The 26,639-nt window shown below is 39.8% G+C and overlaps 2 protein-coding genes across 8 annotated transcripts in view; one reads left to right on the top strand and one right to left on the bottom strand.

Annotated features, from left to right (window-relative positions):
• Positions 1–996: 996 nt before the first annotated feature.
• On the bottom strand, positions 997–22,531 carry YTHDF1 (YTH N6-methyladenosine RNA binding protein 1). Of its 6 annotated transcripts, none has more exons than XR_006275320.1 (7): positions 22,056–22,531; positions 21,695–21,719; positions 20,014–20,093; positions 15,500–15,539; positions 11,466–12,992; positions 5,110–5,285; positions 997–2,457 (listed from the first exon to the last, which is right to left on the bottom strand). XR_006275320.1 is itself a non-coding variant. In XM_038369530.2 (5 exons), the coding sequence occupies exons 1-5, from the start codon at positions 22,083–22,085 to the stop codon at positions 2,431–2,433; spliced, it is 1,689 nt and encodes a 562-aa protein (XP_038225458.1). In that variant the 5' UTR covers positions 22,086–22,528; the 3' UTR covers positions 997–2,430. The 6 variants fall into 6 exon arrangements, 1 of the variants encoding a protein (XP_038225458.1); XR_006275321.1 differs by lacking the exon at positions 15,500–15,539 and adding an exon at positions 15,172–15,346 and having other exon boundaries at positions 22,056–22,072; XR_006275318.1 differs by lacking the exon at positions 15,500–15,539 and having other exon boundaries at positions 22,056–22,530.
• A 287-nt stretch (positions 22,532–22,818) lies between these two features.
• The window catches only part of BIRC7 (baculoviral IAP repeat containing 7), a 32,384-nt gene continuing 28,563 nt past the window's right edge, over positions 22,819–26,639 (top strand). Inside the window, exon 1 of one of the 2 annotated variants that reach the window (XM_043495584.1) lies at positions 22,819–22,936. The gene's annotated coding sequence lies outside the window, so the exon portion shown is untranslated. The remainder of the gene's footprint in view (positions 22,937–26,639) is intronic. The other variant, XM_043495580.1, reaches the window with a different exon arrangement.

Raw genomic sequence — 26,639 nt, 5'->3', positions numbered from 1 at the left:
ATTTATTGCTGGTCATGGCAAAGGTGAAACAGCAATGATTTGAGTCAGATGTTATTCAAGCTTCTTCTCTGAGCCAGCTACTCCTGGGACTGCATAGTACAACATTTATAACTGCACCCCTTTGCAATGTCTGGGAGAGAAGCCTATCATTGCAGCGTAGGTGGTATTTCTGTGATGCCCACAAATGGGACAGTAGGTCGAGATACACGGAATCAGCTTTTCCACTTGTCATTGAAACCAGCCAAACTACAATGGTTCTATTCCTTAAGAGACTAAACATTTTCTAGGTTAGCAGCAGCACCAAAGCAAGCGATACCTACACATTTTTAATGGGAAACTAAAAATGTGTGCTACCAGTGTCAGACTGCTGTTTGGGGACTAAAGAGAACTCCATTTCTTTTGGCTGTGGAATTCTTGGCTGCATGAGCCCAGCTGATGGACAAGAGAGGGCCAGACTTGTGCTGTATCAGGATGTCAACAGGACTTGAGGAATGGACTTTGAAGAAAAAGGCAGCTTTTTAAAATTCACCAGGTTAAATCCTAGAACATAGGGAGTAATGCAACACTGTCAAAAGCCATAAGGTTACATAAAAGAGTTTTACTTGGTTTATTCCTAATTTTGAAAGTTCTTTCCTCAGCACACTGATCCAGATTTGTAATATCCTTGTATAGATGGTGAATCCTGAAGATCAGCTTTCAATTCCTTATTAAGCCTCTTGGCCATACAAGCAGAATAGAAAGTATAACAGTTGCCAGTTATAAATGCACAAGAACCGCACAGAGGAAATAATACTGCGAGTAGCTTAGACATATTCTTAAGACGATTTCCAAGAAAGATCCCTGCCAGAGAGAATGTGTGTTGACCAACTCAGACGTTTGCAATTCTATCAGCGTACTAACTACTCTAATTGATCTTGTGCCTCATGAGTTTGTGTTACATGGCTACAATATATGCAGGTCTTTGAGTGTAGGGAAAAAATGAAAATGACATCATACTTGCTAAATATGTATTGTTTATTAAGGCTTGTATTCTCCTAGAGGAAAAAAGTTAATCTGATGCTGTCCATGAGTCCTTACAGGCAGTGACAGTCCAGAGACAAAGTTATACGTTCTAAATACAAGTCTAAATGATACAGCTTAAACTTTATTTAAATCAGAGGTCCTTTTGGAGTAAATAGTTTTCAGAAGACGATATTTGCTTTCTAATATAGTAAAAGATCCTCTACAATAAACACGTGCAGATTCAGTGTGCTAGAGCAACAGGCATGAGCACAATTTTCATGCTTAATTGAAACTCCAGTTGGTGACGAGTTCTTCAACGGTTCCCTTATTCCACAAAAACATGACAGCAAATTCAGTTTCTTAAAACATTTTTTTTACTCATCCAACAGAAAAAAAATTAGACATACACAGTCAATTTTAAACATCTGAGGCATAATCCATCATATTGTCCATACTATTAGTTTCTACATTAAAGCTCAGCATTATTGGTATAAAAACTTTAAATGGCATTGGGATTTGGGGGGAAAAAGAAAGGGAAAGATTAAAAATGATCTGCAATTAACTAATAACACCTGAAAGCTGAAACAGGTTTCAACACGTTGTCCAAAAACCCTGCAATGTTGATAGCATTTACATTATTATTTATTAAACTACAAAAACAATAAAGCAGAATTATGGCCGAGAAAAAGCATCTCACTAACTCTCTGCAGGATATGGGTATAACAAATGCACACTGAAGCACTGGTTAACAGAATGTGAAAGGGAAATATTTTCAGAGTGAAAATTTCACTGACAATTTCATTTTCTTTGAGATAGAAAAAAAATCAAAGTGGCATGTTAGCATTTTTAAAAGTATAATTTTACAATTAAAAAGTGATCTTAACTTGAATTTTTTCAATAGTCTGAATGCAGTATTTCTCTTAAACAACATTCTTAAAGTGACAAAACTCAATGGTTTCTTATGATTGCCATGAACAAACTGGGTTTGAGGTGAAGAGGAGAGAAATTCTGTCATATATGAAATTATGATGAATATCAATCAGAACAGGAACATAATTTGTGCCAAAATAGAGTCTTTGGGAAACACTGACATTTTTAGGATGCTCAATTATAGTTCCATATTAGGTCAGTATAATTGTTTACTAACTTAAAAAATAAAAACAGATGCACCTTTATTAATGGATTCTATAGCATTTTACATTAAAAAAAAAGATACAAATTAATGCAGATCCACCTGGGCAAAAAAACTACAATGTACTTAAAGATGCAACAACTTAATTCCCCCTGCACAAGAAGATATATTGGAGCTGAAAGCTTTAGTTTGTCCTGATGCCAGGATATAGCACCAGAATACATTTTAAGATTTGTTTTTCATAGTCGAATTTAATATCAGTTCTATTATATATAGCAAATTGTATACGTTTATTCTTATTGTTTGTTTCGATTCTGCCGTTCCTGTAAAAAGAAAAAACAAAATTTTTAAAAAGTCAGGAAAAAAACCCAGATATTTAATAACATGAACAAACTTTTAGTGACAACAGCTAAAAAAGGTGGAGGTTTTTTGATAAATGCAATTACTGGTGCAGCCCACAATTATGACTTGCACGTAATTTTAAAATTACAACAGCAATTATTTATCATATATAGTATATATTTGACACATAAAAGAATACAGGAATCAAATGAACACATGAAATTTTAAGTGGAGTTGCTGAATGCGTGCAGAGCAAGTGTACATGCAGCTAGACCAGTCACGCAGGCCCCAAAATGGTAACAGGTGAGTGCTACAGCAGAGAACGTAAGTATGGGAAACTAAAATTCATAACTGAAGACAGACCTTGAATATTTTGATCTCTAGCAACAGCAGCTGGATTGGTACAAGGGTAGGAACAGACTGAAGGGATCCACAGAACAAGTGCAAAATTTTCAAAAGTGCCCTTTTGTTAGCGCCTTAGGTCTCACTGGAAGGTGACAGAACTTCCACTCTTAAGTGCATGTCACTTTTGAAACTTGCCCCAAACCTTTTCTCCCTCTGCTACCTTACTATTCTTCTTGGAAGACGTTCTGGGAGACTTCAAAAGTCTGGTAGAGAAAGTGTTGCTGAATGAAGCAAGCAAGACTTGTAAGACACTATGATGCTGAATGAAGTAGAAGCCAGGGGCTCACTGAAGTCTCACTGAGTTTCAGATAACCTCCACCAAAGAGCAAGGGACATTAAAGGAAAACCCCAGACAGGGCTCAACTTTGGAAAGGGCAGTCTACTTAATTTGTGCCCTAAATGCAGTAAATGTGGAGAAAAAGGGTCTCAACAAGTCTGCAAGAATGTCTCCCAGTGAGCAAGAGGAGCAGCTGTGCTCTCCACTCTTTAGTGGGGGTAGTGAGCAAGGGATCATGCAGGGCAGTTCACGCAAAACCAGGGGAAATTGGTAACAAGCAAGAAAAAGAGAGGGACTGTTCAGTAACTGCCTCTGGAACAGAAAAATTGACAAGAATATCCCAGCAAAAGCTTATGTGGGTGCAAATACAGCGCTCCAGAGAGCGGAGCAGTGAATATCTACTATGAGAAGCCAAAAATACCATTTTACCTTCCCAAGAAGCTAGGAGTCTTTTAACAGCTAAACATTGCTAGTTTATGACTTTTTCCTTTAGTTTCCGAATTAGTTGGGATTGCTATATTTTCCCTGTTTTTAAAAAACTCAGAAAAATTGAAGTGACAAATATCTTAACTTTTTTTTCCTGGACTGGTGTCATTCTCTACTTTGTTTTCATCTAAGATACAAGGCGGGTTTAAAATGTTAAGAGCTGTTAATATGAGGGGCGCATCTTCATAACTTTCCCCCCGTATCCATTAATATTCCTTAAAGCAAAACATTTGCATAATGTAAAATACAAGGCATTAAGAACCATAGTTTAATAAGACTTTACATTTTATTTGAATGACTATTGATATGGCACTGGTTCAGTAGCCCAACCACCATGTCCAACGAGAGGCTTAGAAGTTAAAAAGTCCTACTGGATACACTAATTGAGTTTAGCAGCATCTATGATCAGCATTTATGTTAGCTACAAACAGACATGAAAGATGGAGCTCCCAAGCAGGATGCAGAGACTGGGGGTTTTTTTGTTTTTTTTACTTTTTGAAAATTAGATCCTTCCATTTCAAAATAAGCTTAAAATGAATGCAAGTAACCTTAGCATAAATTACTCAGACTAATTACCTCAAATCACACTTTTCAATTTAAAGCCTTTTCACATAGATCCCATCCACATTTTCTCCAAACACGGTGGTAAAGAGCTATCTACACAGAGCTTCCTACCATGTTGAACTATTCTAATTTTAAACTTGTGACAACTAGAGAGAAAGAAACCAAACTGCATTTGTAACTGGGTTAACACACGTTTTAGTTTTCAGGCTACAATGAGCTTATGAACAAGACCTGAACATTTATGATGATTATTTTTTTTGCGGAAAATACAAATACAACAAACTGATAAGGACTAAATTAAATGAAAATTTAAGTAGTCTGTAGGATTTATAAAGTAATATATATATATATTTTTTAAGACTAGAACAGTGTAGAGGGAAGGTTCTCATTGGTTGGCTGAATTATCAATTGCCAATGAAGTGATGTTTGTTTCTTAATTATAAATACTAGTAACCAAAGCGATATGTTCTTAATCAAGGGGCTCAGACCTGGGGCTAGCATTATTGGCATAATTATATATTGTTATTAAGTTTTCCAACCTATATTTGAACTGCATAAGTCAAGACAGTGGTTTTAAGTTCCAATCTTTTGATGGCAGATGCCCTTCTCCACTCCACTGTTCTGACATTTACTACCATGTCTCCAATCTATTCTCTCTCTTCTAAGAAAAGGAAACAAAATAAATTAGTTTTCTTGTTTTAGTCACCTGCTGGCTTCCCACAAAAGGTGGATAAAAATAAAATTGGATAGTTAAAGTATTTTTTTAATAAACTTAAAGTTAAAAATTATGAGAACCTATATTAAAGGCCTACATTTACTGTAGTTTATTAAAAATTTCAATTACAAAAAAATTCAAGTAGTACGTGTTTACTAATGCCAAAGTTTTTAAATGAAGTCAAACCATTGAACTGGAAGCCACAAACTAAGCACCTGGAACCCGAGTTTCTTGAGGTGCTAAACCAGCTTTTGACAATGGCAGTCTCATCTGGAGGTACAGAGAAAGTATTTTCTTCATTTGTTTTTAAACTAGATCAATTCAATGACTAGCTCATTCAAAGTTGAGAAACTGACTGGGAGCTGAAAAAGCAGAGAGATTTAAGAGGATGAGATCTACTAGTTCTAAAATCTTGACTGACATGGTGACCAGAAACTACAGATATTCCTTCCTTTGTATAATACATTTGTTTTAAATGCAAAACACACTGAAACTTTTTTCTTAGATTTCCATCACATTTAAGGTAGTTTAACTAATAAAAACAATTTGGAATTCAATTAAAAATGCACAAATACATTTCCCACCCAAATGTATCTTGACATAAATAATGAGTAAAATACTAATTATCTATTAAATAAGAAATGGTGTCATTCACCATTTTCTAACAAATGTAAGAGTTAGGAATCTGAACAAACATATGATAAACTACATAACTGTTTACATAAATGTATATAAGTGTAGTGTATTATTCTCCTCCTTAACAGAAAGTAGTACCAAATATAGTGTAAAGGACATATTTAATTGCAAATGTACATGTTTTAATGATTACCAACTAATGAGAATATCTTAAAGAGTACAAATGCATAACAGGATTAAAACATCAGGGGGTAGTCTATTTAAATCAAAGTTTCCTGTTTGTTGATTTGAATAACTAAAATTGGTGATTTTAAAATCAATGCATCCCACTCCCACATCCCCGTTTCCTTCAAAAAGCTACAAGCTCCTTTAGGCATCCATTGGTGGTTCAGTAGGATGAGGCTGCCTACTTTCTTGAGGTCAAGTTCCACAGGAGCAGACAATGGGCTACTCCTTGAGCTTCCAGCCCTACACTTCAAAGCAGAGAAGGATGACAGATGGTTTTCCAAGAGCCATTTTAGGTTTTTCCAGTAGTCAAAAGGTGATGTGAAACAGGACCGATCCGTTGTGTACATTTCCCTGCCCCCACTGCTCCTTTCCTGTCCCCATCTGGAGCCTCCCTTTTAGGAAGTGGGACTGTAGGCCAGGTTGAGGCACACCGACGTGTCACAGCTTATGCAACACATCTCTCAGTGAACCATGCTGCTAGTTACAAGTTCTCACACGTCTATTGTTCTTTGGCTTGACTGAAAATGTGAAAAATGTGGAGGTGACTTATTAATGAAAGCAGAGAAGCTGAGAGAGAAAAGTTCCTCAGCTGGATAATTTGGGGGGAAAAGGACAACTATCTTCCCAGGCAGAGACAGTGAAAATTGCAGAAAGGGATGAAGAAAAGGCCTCCAATTCCATACGAGAACTAGATATAGTTTTGCACTTATTGTTCCCAGGCAGAACTGTCAACCCTTCTACCAAGCCAGGGTCAGTGGGATTATTAATTATTATTATTAATCAGGACCAACCAAGAATGGGCCCCATTGTGCTCAGGACTGGCCAAACAGAGAGCAGCAGACACTTTCTGCCCTGAAGAAATAATAATCTAATAATATAATCTAAATCAGTGGTTCTCAACCAGGGGTCCTGGGCCCGCTGGGGGGCTGCAAACAGGTTTCAGGGGGTCAGCCAAGCACAGCTGGTATTAGACTCACTAGGGCCGAAAGCTGAAGCCCTGCCACATGGGACTGCAGCCAGGCCCTTGAGTCTACCACGAGAGGCTGAAGCCAAAGCCTGAGCAACTTAGCTTCACGGTGTCTCCTCTGTGGCATGGAGCCTCAGGCAACTGCCCTCCTTGCTACCCCCTCCCGCCCCCCACAACGCCAGCCCTGGAGTTTTTATAGCATGTTGGGGGGCCTCAAAAAGAAAAAGGTTGAGAACCTTGTCTAAATAGACAAGGCAGACACAAGGTGGGGGAAAGGGTATAACTCACAAGTAGAGTGAAGAAATAAGATGGCAGCAAACAGCATGCTAGTTTCACTATTTTTTTTTTGTTTTTGTTTTTTGGATACGTTTAGTTAGGTGGGGACAGACTGAATGAAAACACAAATGAAGGGAGAGGGGCAGGAGTGGAATAAAGTTGAGATGAAAGGACAGAAAAAGGAGAAAAGGACAGAGTTTGAACCAACAGACAATAAAAGAGAGCCCATTAAATCTTAATTGGCATTCCTCCTCCCTAACACTAAAAAAAAAAAAGCCTCTACAACAGCATAATTAAAATCAAGAAATGTAATATTATGAACACTGGTCTTAAAAATGCAACTGTAATGATCCGCATTTGGGGGTGGGGGAGAGCAGATGCACTCTAAGGCCATGCACCCTCCATCCTGAAAACCTCCATATTAGTGAGCCTTCCAACAAGTAATGGGACATGCAGCTCCCCCAGAGCCTGTCATTGTTGCTCCTTCAGTAAATCCAACAAATCCAGACTAGGATTTGGAAGATGTTAACTGGCACATTAACATCCTTGTAGACAACTCAGTGTGCCTTTCACTTGTTACCAGTTAAACATATGCTAAAGTCACACTAACTGGTCTACACTAGGCTGTTATCACATGCCAGCTAACATCTGCTAAATCCTAGCCTAGACAAGGCCAAAGGGGGCACCTGGGAAACTAAGACACACAATGACCTTGCCTTCTTGGGAACGTAATGCACATCCTCTGCTGCACACTTCAGACCTTTCCTTTCTGAAATATGAGAGCCCCTGAACTCAGATCCACAAGATACTGGCATATCGTGTAGTTACTAGACTGCCAAGCCAGCTAGGATCATCAATATAAGAGGATATCTATAAAGGTTTCATTTTGATCTCCTAGAACATAAATGCCCCTCCAACCTCTGCCCCAAATTTGTTCCAAACAAAATACATCCAAAAAAATATAATACACAACAAGTTTGTTTTGTTTGCTGTCACATCAAGCTTTTTTTATTTCAAAGAAAGATTTTGTAGTTTAAAATAATCTTATTTACTGGGGATGATTCATGAACTATTAATGCCACATGGTAAATTTACAAAATCTTCTATTTAGATAAATTTGCCCACGTTATGAAGTTTTAATCTTTTTATTTTTTAAGTGCACAATCTTGCATCACATGGGGTGAAATTAGCACCCTCTCTTGGCACAAAAAACGGAGTAAACTAGCTTTCAACAGAAAATGCAGAGGTGGTAAGCAGGAGAGAATCCATGTCCAACCTTCCCTGGCTATTTTGTTATACAGGATGGAATAGCAGCCAACACCCCTCCTCTACTGTATGGAATGTTTTAGGCCATTGGAGCTGCACTAGTACAATTCTATTATTCCCTCTCATCTTGCCTTAGTAGCATACAGGGCTACAAGTGTGATTACATCTTTCCTTTATCCACAGAGGGTAATGCAGATCTTAAGTGATGCAGAGGACCCTGGATGAATCTTCTACATTTCGATAAATGTTACCCAACTAAATTATGCTACATAGTCCTCATCTGAGGTCATAATCTTCATATGACATATTATAGTTTCCACAAAAGTAAGATATAGTATGATGACATTAGATTGACTTTAGTTGGAGAATAAGTAGCAAGGGAGTGATTAACTTCTAAGGAACACGTTCTGCACATGCCCTCAGTGATTAAACTGTTAAAGCAGCACTGCTCATATTTGTAGGCAAAACTGTCTAAAAGGGATTTTTAATATTTCTTAAAGTATCAGTGGCTTTATTACATAAAATTGATTTTCTCAGCAAAACAGGAAAAATACATATTTGAATAGTATAAGATTTTAAAAAGCCATCTTTATGTAATTATGATAATATAAACAAATTTCTAAACAAATTATTTGACCTCTAAACCAAATAAGATGAATAGAAGGATACAGCAATTTGAAAACTCTTTACAGTTAAGTCTTACATACACATATGTATTAACTTTAATTGGCAAAAGATTCCTGTATATAATATTTGCTTTTCAATGGAAGGTCTGTTTAAGACAGAGTTCTCAAGTATGTTAAATTTCAATAACAGGTTCTTTTCAACTATAAGAAAAAAGTTTGACTCTTCATATGCCTTAGAAGGAAACACTTACAGCAAGCTACTGCACTGCCAAAATTTGTTTACTCCTAGGTTAAAAATAGATGATTTCCTCTCAGAATATAATTTACATTGACTGCCAGTCTGATTATTATTTATTTTTCACTATATCATCTGTCATCTTTCTCAGCCTATTCCTATTGTTTATACACAGCTCAGTTTTGAAAACTATTCAGATACATGAAATGATACCTTCAGAAAATATAATCATCAGTCTAATATATCTGTAATTAAACTGAATCCCAATGTTCCCTCAATATTAAGTGAAGCAGAAAACATGCATTAATTGTTGAGAAATTGATCCTGTTAGAAAGTAGTACCCTGGATAGGCACATTTTGTTTATGTATTTAATTTTAAACAGAAGCAGAAAATGAAAGTCCACACTAAAGTAATGCAGAGGTGGGGTCAGCCCAGTGGTCTGGTGCTAGTATACTGAGCTACCATAAAAGAGAGCTAAATTCAGGTGATAGCATATGATCTCATTCATAAAGCTAGCAAGGATAAACATAGGATTAAATGTTTTCTCTTGAACTGAGAAGAAGAGGCCTGAAATCATTTTCAGTGGTTGACACAAGAGGCACTCCAGGTAGAGGTGGTCGGTTTTTGTTGTTGTTAAATCTTAGCATTATCATGGAGAGGCTAAGTGATTTGCCTTAGCCATCTCACATCTCATCCATTCAACACAATGCAGACCTCTCAACTCCTAGCCCAGTGTTCTGTCCCACTGTTTCAAACTGCTCCTTCTCAAGGCTGTGGTTGGGGAAAAGTGAGAAGAAAAAATTCTCAGCAGGCAGAAAGTTTGAAAGGATGTGGATCAAGCTTTTGCTCCAAAAATCCCACAGAGGACATAAAAAGCAAATTCAGAGAACTGAAGGTCTTCTCCATCAAGCCTAGTTATTATTGGCCTGAAATTTGCACGTGTATATACTGTAAGATGGCTAGACTGAAAAAATGGTACTAAAAATTGAATGAAAGCCTTAAATCTGAATTTCCCTGAATTTGTAAGGGGAGGTCCTAACCAAACAGTATAAATCGTGGTGCTTCCCGCAGCTCCCATTGTCCAGGAACGGCGAACTGTGGCCACTGGGAGCTGCGGGCAGCAGTGCCTGAGGATAGTCAGTATAAACGAACTGTTTTGCGGCCCGCCAGCACATTACCCTGATGGGACGCAGGATGCCCACCACTGGTTTAAAGCAATTTGAAGGGTGATAAAGGGAAAACCCCATATAATTGCAACTTCCATTTTACTTCAGGACACTGCATCTAAGTCTGTGCTTAAAAAAAATGTTTTGAAGCGCATGTAAATGCACTAAGCTGAATTGGCAAACTTCCGAGGAACTGTAGAAAGAACTATACACTGAAACACTAACATCAGTATCAAAATATTTTAAGTGTCAGCTAGCCACTACATTCTAACAGCTCCTACTTAGTCAGCACATAGTGTATACAGAGAGTCACTGATGTTAGACATTTGGGTCCCATTCTTGGGCCTGGGTGAGCTGCACCTGGCATAGCACTTGAGGCAAGGGTAGCTAAATCTTTTCATGATCTCGCTTTCATATAAAAAATAGACTAGTTACTGTAGAACTCTTTGTCTGGAGGTTCCCCACCTCCCCCACCCTACTCTAAAAATTCCAGTGATTTTTAGCATTGGAAGGTGTTAAGACAGTCCTGAGGAGTCAAAATCCTTCATTTATCCACAGAATAGATGTAACAAACAGCAGCAATACAAGTGTCCTCATACTGTAATTTTCCTCAACTCTTGTTCTGGAGAAGCCAGCTAATTGGATGAGAATAGTTCAGTGATTATTCAATCCTTGGCCTCACTGCTGAAGATACAACCAAAGGTGCCAGTTCTGACAGAATATTTGACTCTGACCTGGATTGATGCTTACTCATTCACAGAAGCCAATGAGCTATTACATGGCATCCCCTTACCTGCGCCAACTTTGAAACAGTCATAGGCTCTGTAGCTCATTAACAATCCCAAAATAAAATTTCAACCTCCAGTAGAATTGGGCATAACATACTTTACTTGTATATTTAACTTTTGGCTTAAACAAACAAACAAACTTAACCTCAGACTATGAAAACCACAAACAGAACTGAAGCACAGGTTTTTGTTTTAGTATTAAACACACTTAGGACAACCACGTTTGAACACGTTACAAATATTTTAGAATCTCTACTTAGCCTCCCTCCCGCTCCACACTCCTCCCACGGCAGCATTCACTGGTTTTCCAAGTATGTCTTTTTAATTTTTTTTTTCTAAAAAAGCAAGTTTACCTTCCGCACCACCTCCTCCTCTTCTTGGCGCTTTTCATAATGGGAAAAGTCATCAAAGATGGAGGTTGTGTGCTTGTAAGTAGCAATAATTTTAAGCACTTGTTTTGCTTTTTCTAAGGGCACCTCCTGTGTGTCACGGGAGTTTGTAACTGGTTTGTTGTCATTGTTCTCCAGCCTGATGTGTCGGAGCTGGTTGTTGGGCACATCCTTCACAAAGATCCATTTCACATCAAATTTCCCCTTCCATTTGTCCTGAGACCAGACGCCAGCACTAGTGCCATAGTCCACAGGTGATTTCATTTCTGCTACTCCACAGAAATGTCCACTACCATTAACACTGAATAGTAAGTAGACTGGGCCCTTACTATTCATGGATCGGAAAGCGCTGTCCAAGCGTTTGTTGCCATGTTCTGTGCTACACCAAATAGAATATTTAATGGAACGATGAATATCATCCTCAGAATAGCTCTTTATTATGAACACACGTCCATTTTTAAGATTCCATTCAAAATCTTTCGGGTTATAGCTATGAGCAGCTTTCAGTTTTTCAAGAACGGGATGGGATTCGCCACTTGGGACAGAGTTAGGCTGGGTACTGCCAGCTGAGTTGCTATCATTACCAGTTCCTCCACTTTGGCCAAAAGCTGCATTTCTGTTGCGGGGAGCCACCCAGCGGTTTTGGGGTGGCTGCTGAGGACTTTGATACTGTGGCTGGGTCAATGGAGGAGGTTGAGCTGGAATAGGCTGAACCATTTGTTGCTGTGGCTGTGGGACAGACTGAGGAGATGGGATTTGCTGGGGAGTAGGAACTTTTGTCACAGGACCCTTATTATCCCAAGTACCTATGTCCATATTATGTTTTATAGGTGGTGGAGGCAAAGCTCCTCCAATTACAGGCCCAGTTTTTGTTTTCATTTTCGGCTGTGGTTTTGCAGGCTTGCTGGCAATAGCAGCCCAAGAGGTTGGTTTAGATACTGGCAAGTTTACACTGGATCCACCATTACCAGAGAGAGCACCCGTCATTCCGGCGCTGTTAACAACAGAACCTACTGTTTTCACAGCAGAAGTTGTTACATCTCCACCAATCTTAAGTCCAACCATTCCCTGTTCAATACTATTCATTCCAGGTGCTTTATTCAAAGTATCATTATGAAATCCTGTTTGTCCATCCACAATAGTACCACCCAGTGAGCTAGGTGGGTAGCTGTAACTGCTCCCATAAGCTGAACTTTGAGTCTGCTGTCCTTGGGACCCACTTGTTCCCCAAGCTGAGAAAGCAGGATTTTCAGGGAAAAAATTAAATCTGTGTTGGTAGATGTTGTTTCCCAGACCCCCAGGCTGTCCAAAAACAGCATCATGCATAAAATGATGGTCTCCATTACTGAGCTGTCCATAGGTGGTGAGGTATGGGATAGGAGGATCTCCTCCAGTAGACCACGGTGCTTCACTGAGAGAATAGGGAAACCCAATAGATGGTGGATAATAACTGGACAAATAGGGATCAGTCATTGATGGATAGCTATTATTCTGTTAAAGAAAAGAAAAAGTAATTTCAGATGTATGCACTTTTTCATAAATGACAACATTTGCATACTACTAAATAGAAATGATAAGTAGTAAACATTCTTTCAAACTCCAAGTTACATAACTTCTTATTCCATGGACTGTTTAGTCTAAATTAATGTCATTGCATCTTGTATATTGCTATACCAGAAATGCATTCTCCTTCTCCACTTCCTGTAGAGTTTTAAACAGTGACCACCAGGCTCAGATGAATGCTAGTTACCCCATGACCTCAAACTCACTTTTACTACACTGCAGATAATTCATTTAAAGTCATGAAAATTTGTGACTTGTAATTGAGAAATATATTTGTTCTATGAGTATACTACCAAATACTTTCATATTGTACTAAAAGTTTAACATAGTGTTTAATCAACAGTATGCAATGATCATAGAAAAAATAATTTTAAAAATGCAGCAAGACTAAGTCTCAAAAATTAATAGGATCTAGAAATTGTACAAGATTGAAGATAATTCTATTTCAATATTAAGATTTACACAATAGTTTGTACTAACACAACATTCTGAAAAATACAAAATTAGTGATTTTAACTCCAAAATCAAGAGAAAGATGAATGGATGAGCAGGTTTTGCTGCACAACACATCCAAGAAATAATGTATGTGATTTGTTTTATATAGTCCTTACATTACATAGCCTTTAAGTCTATGAAGTTGCACAAAAAAGGAGTACATACTACCAAATGTTCATGTGAAAATAGCATAAAATATTCTATAGAATGTGAAAAATTGCTCTGCATATGTTGCATGATGTGCAGCCTTCACTCTTTTCCAAATATTTTTTTTAAACGTACAACTTAAGAAATATTAAGTTTATGTAGGGAAGTGCTAGAAAATAGAACACCATCCGTATACTGTGCACTATATGCATGATGTAGATTCATTACTATGTTGGTGACAAATTAAAAATGTACTTCACCTTTTGCAATTATGTGCAGTACCTAAAGCTCCAAATTTGTTTTGGAAAAAGAAAGATGTGACTAGTATTTGTGACTGCATTGGAGTCACAATGGCAGTGTTACTGGCTGAATGCCAGACCCACAGAGGGGGAGAATAAATCATGTGGCTTGACCCAATTTGACTGTGATTTGTATTATAATTTTAAATAGTGAGTGAGGAGTATTTGGGGCTATATGTAGAGGATATTAAAGTAACTGAAATTTGGAGTGTAAAGACAAATGCTTGACTTCAAAATATGACAATATTGAAGCTTGACTGTAAATGAGACTGAATATATTGGCACGAGCATTTAAAAAATGCATAGGATATATGTAACTCCCGAGGAAGTTACAAAATGAAGTAGATTTAAAAAAAAATAGTTCTGGAAAATCCCTTCTTGACCCCTATATGGGAACTAGAGAAAGTCCCGAGTCAGAGTGGTTATTTATATTATTGAAAATCAAGGATTTGTATCTGTAAAAGCATCAAGTAGTAAGATTTTTCCATCCACCCTTGCTGTGCTGCACAACTAACTACAGAGACTAGAGCCAATGAGGCTCCACGGGGGCATAGGTGTCTGCTCCAAGCACAGCTGCAGAACATTTAGTTAGAATACAATTTAAGTGACAACTCAGCGTATAGTTTCCACAATCTTCACAGCAGGTTAATTAGTTAACATGGAGATTGTAGATCAAGCAGGTATAGAGAACATTAGAGATATTAGGAAACTGGTACAGTAGATTAATACCTCCAATTTTTCAGAGTGACCTCATTAATTCCTTTTCCCGATTACCAAATATTATAGAAAGATCTTCTGGCAGAAGTCTATACAGAAAAAATTTTAAGTACAGTGATTTTATTTTGTTAAGGTGAAGAATATAATAAAAAGCTGGTTACAATCTTAACTATGGAGTTGCTACGATGGCTTCCTAATTCCTAATAGACAAGAAGTTTGAGAGTGTAATTTTTCTGTATTTGTAAACAAGAAGTAAAACATAAGTGAAGTGTTAACAGATGTAATGATTAGTCCACTGGACTTCTACCTCTGAAAACTTAGGTCAGAGACCACATAGAGGTCATAAGCAACACTGAGTCAGATAAGATTGGGGGTTTGCTTAAATAAGTTCTGGTGTCAAGGCATTTCAGTTTACAGAGTTTATTGGTGTGCCAGGGATATAAACCTACAGACAAAAATTCTGCATCTGACATATGCATGTAAATCACTCAGGTTTTGTTCAAGACAGCCCCTGGTTACTCTTTTCCACCAAGGTCTCATTGCCCCATGCAGCAGTCCAGTTACAGATGCTTGGAGCTCTTCCTGCCAGCTTTTCCCAAATCTGTCTGACCATCTTTTAGAACCCTATGAAAAAAAAAAATCAACTTGCTTGTAGCAGCATGGAGATTTTGCCTTAAAGCTGCTCCAAGGACAAGCTCATCATGTGTGTCCCCTTCCCCCCACCTCTTAGCTGCTTTTTAGGATCAGGCATTCAAGTTTTCCCCTCTATTCTCTTACCAAGTGTTCAATTGACTCTTGGTTTCTTCCACTCTCTTCACTTTCCATCACATAATAATGCAGAAGTACAAATAAAGATTAAAAATATTCTGTAGTAAATTTAAGATTAAGTCGCTAGTAAAAATTACATAGAAACAAAGCTTAAAATTAACACTATTCAATATGATGAAAGTCTTATCTTGGCTCTTGTCCAAAAGTTGCCTGCTGTGGACCTACCTCTCCTGTAAATAAGTCTAGGCATAGTAACAGGCTATAGCATGTCCTAGCCACTTGGGCCGGAAATCAGTGATGGGGCTTGAACTGCAGCAAATTAAAAGTTAATAGAAACAAAAGTAGAAGCAGCACTTAATAGAAATAATGGACAATGGAGGCCACCCATCTTATTTAACAATATGCCAAGCAAAAAACTGCCAATGCAAAATGATGGAAAGAAAGAAGGCAGATCAGAGAAAGGTGAAGAGGCAGTATGAGAAGGTAAGGTATTGGTTAAAACTCAAAGAAGAAAATATTCTCCCTCCTTTCTCCTCCCGCTAGACAATGCATACAAAAATGTAAGGTCTTCGAATCAGGTACATTTTTCTGTACCTGATGCTTTACATACTGGAGACAAGAGAAACATTAGACTGCAAAATACTGTATTAGCATTTCTAGCCAAGGGGCTCAGCCAAGTTGTGCAGCAATTAGCATTCCCAGACACCAAACAGAGCCTTAGTTTATGAAGGTTAAGAACACTAATTTTTTTTTTTAAACTTTTAGCAAAAAAATTATTTCCTTCAACCTTTAACCCTTAGCAAGTTCATTTGAGACAAACATCTGTTTAAAAAAAAAAAAAAGAAAAGAAAGAACATCACGCCCCAAAAAGGAAACCAAATCCAAGTTCATTTCTGCAACCATACAAAAATGTTAAGAAACTGATATTTCAGGAATTTCACAACATGCATTTTTTGGGGGTAGGGATGGGAGTGGGGTGGGGAGTTTGGATGAGTGAGGCTAATTTCATAAGGAAGCAGATTCTATACACTACAGAGCAAAGGGCATGATTACTTGTTAAAATTGGCTTTTACAAGTAACCTAGTGTATTTGCTTCTGTTAATTCAACGTATGCCTTGAAAACACTAAGAAAGTTACTTAGTGCCACAAAAGTAAGGACTGAGATCGATTCCTCTCCACAAAAAGAATGAAGACACTCTTACGATAGGTATTTCTATGGCCTTTCACATTCACTACAAATTACCCTGAGCACAATATTATATGCCAGTAAATGGAAAGTAAAAAAAAAAAATTATTACACAAGATCAGAGAAGAAAGGATTGCTTCTCATTTGTCACTTCTATTTTGATAGACTGAGATTTTACAAGTATGTGTATTTTACATTTACACTAAAATTTAAGATTAACTTAAAAAAAAATTACCTCCCCACATAGTTGAAGTTGAATAGTTTTAAGTACTACACCTTCCTCGGAGTTCCCTTGTCAGTTTTTACACTTTTATAACCAAAAAAGGCAAAATTTTGTTTTTCTTTTTTGAATTGCTCCAAGAACCAAATAAAAAGGGGAAACTGAGTATGCACTGGAATGAGTAATGTCCACACAGAGTGACATCAGATGCACAAAGCACAACTGAAAAGAAGTTTCCTTCCCTCTCGTCTATTTCAGTTATAGCAAGCTTAGATGTTACAAGTAAGCATCCGATGAAGTGGGTTTTAGCCCACGTAAGCTTATGCCCAAATAAATGTGTTAGTCTATAAGGTGCCACAAGTACTCCTCATTTTTTTTTTTTTTGCTGATACAGACTAAACACGGCTACCACTCTGAAACCTGAAGTAAAAAAGAGTGGACAAATGTGACTTAAGATAACATTACCCCTTTAAAATGGCTCGAAGTCATTAAAACAGAGGGATGAAGAAAAGGGGGTATTTCTTAGGTGGACAAAAATGTCAATCTTAATGGCAGATGTTTCTATGCATTCAGTTTTTGAAGTCTGATGGCTTTAGTTACTATAAGACACTAAGAATGGTTCAATGCAAGACAAGTATAATGGTTAGCATTTTTCCTAATTTATTCTAAGGAAAATCATGAGAAGTAAAAAAAAAAAAGTGATGCATACAGTGTGAACTGTCACAAATAAGCAAGATTCAAATAGCAGCTACACCTTTCTTACTCATGATCAGACCATCCTAAGATTCTTGAAAGGAGGATGAGAGATTCCAGGTTTGGAATCCTAATTATGGCTTGACAGAATAACGTAGTTGCCTTTACTAAGATTCAATTAGAAGCTTATTTTCTAGTTCTTCACCCGTAACATCACTCTTTCTAAACTCATTCTGAAACCTATGTAGAAATTTCTTACTAAAAAGACTAGTGCTGAATACCAAATCTGATTCAGTGAATGGAGTGATCTGTACAACTCATCCTTCCAGAAACTCCCTCCCACAACACCCCTAAGTATGGTGAAATCAACATCCTGAATCACCATGTAAAGAATTAATCCATAGAGTTTTAACATTAAGAGATACACTAAGCCTTTTTACTATTAGAACATTCACTAAAAGACATAAAAACTTTCAATTCTGGGTTTGTGTTTTCTGCAGTAGTGTTACTTGTGCCTGCATTTTCAAGACCTCTTGGACTAAAGGAATAATACTCAGCATATGAAGACATTTTCTGAGACCCATTATTTTGTCTGACACTGACATCAATGTCTTATTTTACGCCACAGTATCCTTGCTGTCTTCAAAAATGTAAGCACCAACAATACAAAAATGGAAGTGGTTTTTTACCACCAACATTTCAAACTCTGTAGACTTAACTCTCATTCTTAGCTAATCTGCACCATCTCCACACACTCCGTGACAGCTTAGATCTTTTATAGCTCTAGCTAGACGGGGTCCTTGACCATATGTGATTGAAATCAACAGGTGTTTTGTTCCAGAAATATGTATGTTCTCTGAGCCATCCTAACCAAATTCCTTGGACTGTCACCATCTAAGCACCCAGTATGGAAAGTTTCCACATGAATCCTAGCAGAATAAAGAATTTCACCGGACAGCTTAACAAAGCATTCAGCCTATTTCGTTTGGCTTTATGCCACAGGGTGTAAGAGAAACCCTGAAGGCAGTCTTTTAGTGCAGTAGTGATACATTTATTTCAACATACTTATCCTTGACCTTTTTGAGTCCCTCCCCCAGTTTTCTTTGCTAACTCTTTGTGTTAACTGGAAACAGATTACGCATCTGCAGGTATTTTTCTTGGTTTATCACTTAGGACAGATATTCTGTTTCTGGCTGGCTGTATATTTGGACTGGTTTCTTCATTTTTGTATTGGAGTGCTGTGCAACAGCAATACCTACCAATAAAGGTCTAGTATATTTTATCTAGCGTTCCCAGGCACTTGAAATTACAAGTACTACAACCTGATATTGTAGCTCAACTTACACTTGGAAGAACCACTACTATTCCAAATCTGACCCCCTATTTTACAAAGAAAAGTGTGCATAATTGCGTGGAGTTCTGTAACACAGAAGTGAGGATAGGAAAAAGCTAGTTTATTACATTTGTGGACATTTAAATTTTTAAGCATCATTTTTTGGAGCTTGATTTATCTTTCTTAAAATAAGCTTGTACATTACATTATTGATGCGAGTAAATATTTAGTCTTTATTTACATTGGAAAAAAAAGTTGGAAATTTAAAAACCACACAGTAAATTTTAGTTATTCAGGATTTTTAACAACATTTAATTTATACTCTTGGCTTGAGTCAGATATGAATGTATAATCTACACTATTTTTACAATGCCCTCAAGCAGCTCATCTTTCGTTAATCATCTCTAGATAATATGCCTCTGCAAAGAGGTAAGATTTGAGAACTTCTGTAACTCAGCCAGAGATTATGGATCTTCTGCAAGAATGGGTGGGTGAGGATCTGTGGCCTGTGATGTGCAGGAAGTCAGATTAGATGATCATGATGGTGCCTTCTGGCCTGAAAGTCTATCAGTCCTCCTCAAAGCATCTTTCAGAGTTTCAAATTATGCTGTGGTCACTTACTATTTATTTCAACTTAGAGCAGAAGGGTTCAATCCACCAGTCCTACAGAAGCAGAACCCCAATGACAGCAATAATAGGTGATTTATCTATTAAACAACTGAAAGTTGAGGGCCCTTGGCAGGCTGCCAACTATGTCAGATTTTACAGGAATTGTGTCATTTGGTAAGTGCCCAGTGGAAACTAGGATTTCTAACTAACTTCATTTCCACGTGACCAAACACACACACACACACACACACACACACACACATACACATACATACATACATATATATATATATATATATATATAAAATAATACCACCAGTATTCTGAGCTAAAATGATAATTCCATTACTCAATAACACTTCAGGCACTATAGCTTTTTCTGATCCCCCAGGCATAAACAAATCATATTGGTGTTTGCTGTACAACCAGCACTACCCCCAACATCCCTAAAAAAAGCCACCAAAATTGAGAGATGCACTAACCTGATTTGACTGTCCAGAAAGGTAAGGTTCAAAATCGTTGTCATGAACTGTGTCCTTCTGATGCAATGAACCATTTTGTACTAAAACAAAAAGTTGCAACATATTATAACATTGCCTGACAATGTTTCAGTAAAGAAACTCATTCTAGAGTAACTTGACAAAAATAAGTTAACTCCCTTCTTTCTTGTGGCACTGACAATAACCCCAGGAAAGCAAAGGGGTCAGATTTCACCAGAATGAGAACCTCCACATGCACTCTAAATGTCACTATTGCTTACAAAACTGATTTGAATGACAGTTACAGAGAGTCAGAGGAACCTGCAATTTTCATAAACGTATGTATTTATACTTTCCCCATAAAATATCTTAAAACCAAGCAGACATCTCTTGACATGAACTTGCGAGAAGAACTGGAGGACATAGTAATATCTTCTGTAAAAGCTGAGCAACCTCTTTAAAAAGTAATGTTAAATCATATCAGAGGTGGAACAGTAAAATACTGGCTGTTGAGTGTTTGACATCCTAATAATAATATTTACAAACTTTAAATTCAAGCCTTGTTTTTCTTGTCTGTAAAAGGGAGATAAAACTTCACTAAATCAGATATTTGAGACTCAATTATTAATAAATATTTGTAAATCACACTGAAATCCACAGCTGGAAGATGCTACATAAACAAATTCTTAGAATCACTTCACTCTTAATTTCCATCCTTTGTTTCAAAGCATAAGTCACATTGAATGCATTAAGCCTTTGGAAAGTAGTTCAAGAGTTTCACAGGAAGGCTAAACTAAAAATATTGCTACAGGAAAAAGAAATACGATGCTAAAAAATAAAACTAAAGTGGGGATTTCAAAGAGGTCTGCAAGTGTAAAATAATGTTAGGAAGAATTTTTAGAGAAAATGGATGCATAATAAGAAGGGTATATTTATAAACTGGGGGGAAAATATGAGCTTGTTGGGACTATAGCTGTTTGAAATAAAGTGAAATTCAAAGAACCTTAACACCGAAAAGATGTGCTTATGTAAACTGACGGGAGTATCTGTTTCCTTTCTATTCTTAAACAGTTATGTATTTCGTAGCAGTCATAGTAACATACATAACATAGTTTATAAAGCAGGCCATTTACTTGAAAGACAACTTGCTTCTGAAGTTTCATTTGTGACAATGTGCTAGAGGTCACAAAAAAGCATATCATATTATCAGAGAACTTTTTTTGCTTAAGACTGAAATTATTTCATGAAAAACTTGTACCGATGTACCACCTGTCATAATCTATAAACTCTTATTTGCCAATACCAGTCCAGTAACAGAACAATCATTATATAGCAGAAAAACAAAGTAAGTTTGGGTACTTTTCAATCTGTCACTTAAGTAAATGAATCTCCTAAACTGTATTTGTAACTCTATTTGTAACTGTAACAATTTCCTTTTCTTAAAATGCTTTTATAATTAAACACTGAAAGCATGCTTAGTACTGTCCAATCTTACAAACACTGGCATCAGTGGCATGCAAAAAACCCCTTAGGAACCAGGTTCCATTTAAAAAAAACCCACTTTGCTCCCTATCTCACCACAGGGTTTAGACTAATACCTATTGGCTCACCCATTACTGCCTGCCCGCTTCATCTACCTTTAGCAGTAACAACTTCAGTGGAAAAATCCCAGCATTCGCCTTACCTTTATTATCTTGTCCTTTCGGTCGCTGTGATGCCATGCACACGATTGCGAAGAGGAAAATAAAGACAGAGGAGAAAGTTAGTTTTGCAAAACGCTCTTGGCTCCTTGCAGATAGGGTTGTGGGGGAGAAATAACCATGCGGGGGGGGGGGGGGAAGAGATTGGGAAGAGGAGGAGGCCTGACAGCTTTATTTATTATTAAGGGCTGGATCACTGGAAATGGCCCCCGATCAGGCGAGGGAAGAGTTAAAGGGAGTGCCTAGGGCCCAAGGAAGGCGAGAGGGACCTGTCGGGGCAGGCACACGGGGGGGAGGGGGAGGAGAAGCCCTCGGCCCCAGGCCCAGCTGGGCTTCCACACTTACTTGAGGGTCAACGCTGGTGGCCGACATCATTCATGTACGGGGCCCCCGTGGTCAGCAGGGAGCGGGGGGAGGGGGAGGGGCAGGGCCCGGGCCCCTCCGCGCAGCGGGGAGGCGCACGGCGAGAACGCGGGGCGCCACCTGGGCGGGGGGGGGGGGGGGGGGGGAAGCGCCTGTCCCCTGGGCCTGCGGGGGCGCTCCGGACTGGGCCCCGGGGGAGGGGCGGGGCCGGGTCAGCGCGCGCGGGCGTGGGTATGTGTGTGGGGGGGAAGGGGGTCTCTCCTCAGGCTAGGCCCCCCCCCGGGGCAGGGCGGGAGGGGTCGGTCCGGTCGCTGCTCGCCCTGCCGGCCCTTCTCCTCACATCCCCGCCCGCCCTCGCTCCGCGCCCCGCGGCCTGTCCCCCGCGCTGGCCCCGAGCCGGGATGGAGCGCGAGACCCTCCAACTCCAATGGCGGCGGGGACCGGGCGGCGGTGACGTCAACGCCACAGCGCGCGCGGGGCACGCCGGGAAGACTCGACGAGGCGGCCGGGGTGAGGCTGCACCTGCCGCGCATGCGCGGTGCGGCTCTGCTGCCCGGCCGCCTCTCGACCGCTGGCGTGGGCTGCTCTGAGTGGGGAGCAGCAGGGCCTGCCCCTCCCCCCAGCCTCTGCGGGGGGCTTTACATGGGCTCTCCCCCCCCCCCAGGGCGTGGCCAGAGAGCAGGGCTCCTGGCTCTGCACTGCGCCCCCCTCCCCGGGCTGGGTCAGACAGCGCCCCCAGACCCTGGGCTGGGGCCCCCACGCGGGAGATCAGCTGAAGCCCATGTTCTGGGCCGTGGCCTTTCGGTGCAGCTCGCACGGGTCTACCCGGGGCGCCTCGGGCCATGCCCTTCAGTGGAGCCTAGGTAGGGTGACCAGATGTCTCGATTTTATAGGGACAGTCCGGATCGGGGGGGGCTTTTTCTTCTACAGGCACCTATGACCCCGCCCCCACCCCGTCCTGATTTTTCACACTTGCTGTCTGGCCACTCTGGTGGCTGTCGGGTGCAGCCTGTGCACCCGGGGACGCCTCTAGCCCGGCTTGTCCTCCCTGGCAGTCCCTGTGCGGAGGCTTAAAGGCAGCCTGCATCATACTACACCGCAGACCTGGGGTCTGGGTTCAGATGCAGCCTGCATGGTTCTGTGCCATGGCTGTCACGGGGGTGGGGACGTGGGGTACAATTTAGGATTGCCGGGAATTAAAGATTAATCTTTAATTAAAGATTATGTCATGTGATGAAACTCCGGGAATAAATCCAACCAAAATTGGCAACCCAAGGTACGACCCGCACTGTTCTGCTTGGGGGCAAATGGGCAGTTTTAAATTGTTTCCCCGCCTCCACTCACACCCACACACACCTCTGCAGTCCATGGGATTCTACTCTGCAGCACCCATGCTTGGAGTCAAATGCAGCCAGCACAGTCTGTACCACTGGCTCTGAGCTTGGGATCAGATCAGCTGGCTTGCTGTGTTCCTGTCTGTTTCTTGCAGTCGTGTAGCCTTTTTGCTTGCAGGACGTGGGAGACAAGATAGGTGAGATAATATCTTTTATTGGACCAACTTCTGTTGGTGGAAGTTACAAAGCTCAAAAGCTTTTACCTTTCACCAGCAGAAATTGGTCCAACATATAATCTCACCTATCTTGTCTCTCTTGCATCTTTTTTGGTTATACATTTTACCTACCACAGCCAAGCCTCAAATTGGGACCTTTTAATCCAGATGCAGCAGCTTCCTTTCTCTTCTTTTCTCTGTCTTTTTTCTTCTGTTTTCTTTTGAGGTTATTGTTGCTTTGGAAAGGCTAAATTAACAGTGAAGTTTACAATTTTCTCTGAAGGAAAGGAGGTCTGTGGCCAGTCTTGCCTCCATCCTCTGCCAAAAAGATGTTCTGTATTCTTAGCAAACAGCTGAGAGCGCTCTGTCCCCACTTGTATGAGTTTAACATTTTCGTAGTTCCTATGGAATATGGCTACCAAGAGAGATCGTAGGCTAGAACAGTGGTTCTCAACCAGGAGTCTGGGGACCCCTGGGAGGGCCACAAGGAGGTTTCAGGGTGGCTGCCAAGCATGGCTGTCATTAGACTCGGTAGGGCCCAGAGCAGAAAGCCAAAGGTCTGCCACGTGGGACTGCATCCTGGGGCCCTGAGACCCACCATCTGGGGCTGATGCTGAAGCCTGAGGAACTAGCTTCATGGTGCCCCCTGTGGTGTGGAACCCCAGGCAGTTGCCCTCCTTGCTACCCCCAATGCAGGCTCTGGCTTTTATATGCAGAAAAACAGTTGTGGCACAGGTAGGCCGTGGAGTTTGTATATCATGTTGGGGGGGCCTCAGAAAGAAAAAGTTTGAGAACCCCTGGGCTAGAAGATCCTGTCCTTACCACTGCTTTACAGAAATGTTCATATTAGCAGTCATCAGCACTGTGATCCTGATTTTAGATCTGATTAATTTTATTTTTCTGTACAATAATATTTAAGTTGCTAATTTGGAAAAAACTATGGGTGACATCCTAACCACATTGAAATCAATAGGAAAACTCCAGTATTTCACCCCATAGCTTCTCAGGGATTCTTATCTAATCATTTATCTTTGTGCTGATTAAAGGTAAGGAAATGAACTAATATAGTAGAAGCATGTGCTAGGATTTATGTGCAAAGTTGGAATTATGTCAGAGTTGAATCCTTGCAGTTCTAGAGAGAGGCCTGGCATTTCTTTAATGAGAGGTCCAAATTAATGAAAACAGTGCCTGTTTAGTTCTGGCAGCTGAATTCCAGAATTCATCTGAATTCTGGCGTCTGAATTCTTTAGCAGTTGTAGCTGTCTGCTTCTCTTCATAGATAATGATATAGTATTTCAGAGATGGGCGGGATGTTTAATAGCTAGAATTATTAATTATTATTTCTTTGAATTGTGGTAGTGCTTAGGAACCCTAGTCATGGACCACAGACCCATTGTGCTAGAATAGAAAAATAATCCCTGCCTCAGAGGGCTTACAGTCTTTTAAACTGCTGTGTTTCTATAATGTGAAAGGTCTAAGGTAATATATTTGATACCATAATAGCAAGGATTTATATTTGCTTTTGTCTTAATCCTGAGGGCCAAATTATGCTCTTTGCTGGCAACACAGGTGTGATGGGGAAAAGGACACTGAAAAATCTGCATGTGTCATCATTATGGTGTTATTAGTATTGCAGTAGTGCTCAGAGGATTCAGTTGGGTTGGGCCCCCTTGTGCTAACCACTGAACAATGACGGTCCTTCCCCTGAAGAGCTATGATCTAAAATCACGTGGAGCTTCAAACAGAGGCATTATACCTGTAGGTCACACAATCCACCTAGTGCCCAAATATAGGATTCATCCTCTAATTGGTGGAGAATCTTGTAATACTGTATCAAAAACTGGCATCGTCCATGCACCCAACTAACAGTGATGTTGAGAGAGAACCACAAAGGGCTTGCAAATTATTAGTTCACCATTCTCACCTTGTATGAGGCACATGTAGCTGCAGGATAGGCAGCATGAATGACCCAGTAGCTAATATCATGCCATGTAGCATATCACCCAATATTTTACACGTGCTTGTCATCTGGCTGGAGAATGGGAATAGGTTGACAGGACAAGCTTTAAGATGCACAGCTGTTTACGCCCAGAAATCTGGCTTCTCATTAAGATATCATACAACATGCAGGGATTTGCTTTAATCCTAGCCTCTTTTCAGTGTGAAGATACCTTCTTTTGGTAGATTCCCCAACATACACATGCAGCATCTGGACCCAGTGTAGAGTGAGAAGGGGACATTCTGGGGCAGGGCAAGAAGGCTGTATGACCAAGGAAGATTCCTTGGCACACTTGCACCAGGGAATACAGCTCAGAGTTAGGGAGTCGCCACCAGCCCCCAGCTGGCCCTCTATCTCGTTGCCTGCAAGCAGAACTTAAACACAGCTGAGACTCTGGCCCTTAATATTTTGCAATAATGTAGCACCTTCCATCCAAGGATGTTAAAGCATTTTATAATCATTAATTATTTCAGCTTCATAGCATCTATGGTGAGGTAGTTGATTATTATATCCAATGTATAGTAGGGAAAACTGAGACTCAGAGATGTGAAGTGACTTATCCAAGTTCACACAGGAAGTCTGTGGTACAAAATGCAAAGGACCTTGAAAGAGTTCTCATGGATTCCCAGGGGTATAAAGCCCAGAGGACTGTTCTAGCCAGTAGAAGTTATAGAAGTCCTGTTGCTACTCCAGCTGGCCCTGTGGGCTGTTTTTGCCCCCCCCAGCTGCTGCAAGTTTAGAGGAGGTATAAAGGTGGCTTGGAGTCATGAGGTTGGTGCAGAGGATTGTGCCCTACTATTTCAGACTTAAAGATGCAGCATCTACAAGATACAGTATATGTCTAGTTCTAGTTTTGTGAGGATATTGCTTCATTCACATTAGAAAAACATGAGCTATTGCTTCTTCCCCACAATTTTCAAAAACAGTTTTGTCCTGTCTTTAGGACAGAAGTTTAACATAATCTGGAAATAAAACCATTTACAAAAATCTGCTTCAAACCCACAGCCAAGAAAAACCA

The sequence above is a fragment of the Dermochelys coriacea genome, chromosome 13 (assembly GCF_009764565.3).
Source record: "Dermochelys coriacea isolate rDerCor1 chromosome 13, rDerCor1.pri.v4, whole genome shotgun sequence".
Taxonomy (NCBI): domain Eukaryota; kingdom Metazoa; phylum Chordata; order Testudines; family Dermochelyidae; genus Dermochelys; species Dermochelys coriacea.
The sequence above is the reverse complement of the archived record's forward strand: the minus strand, read 5'-3'. Positions and strand labels throughout refer to the sequence as shown.

Bases quoted from the DNA above. Each gene is read 5' to 3' on its own strand.
- YTHDF1 (XM_038369530.2), bottom strand. From the start codon at position 22,085: ATGATGTCGGCCACCAGCGTTGACCCTCAA. The intron at 20,094-21,694 runs GTAAGGCGAATG...TTTTTGTTTTAG, and splicing joins GAAAGGACAAGATAATAAAG to TACAAAATGGTTCATTGCAT. The intron at 12,993-20,013 runs GTTAGTGCATCT...TTTCTTTAACAG, and splicing joins TTTCTGGACAGTCAAATCAG to AATAATAGCTATCCATCAAT.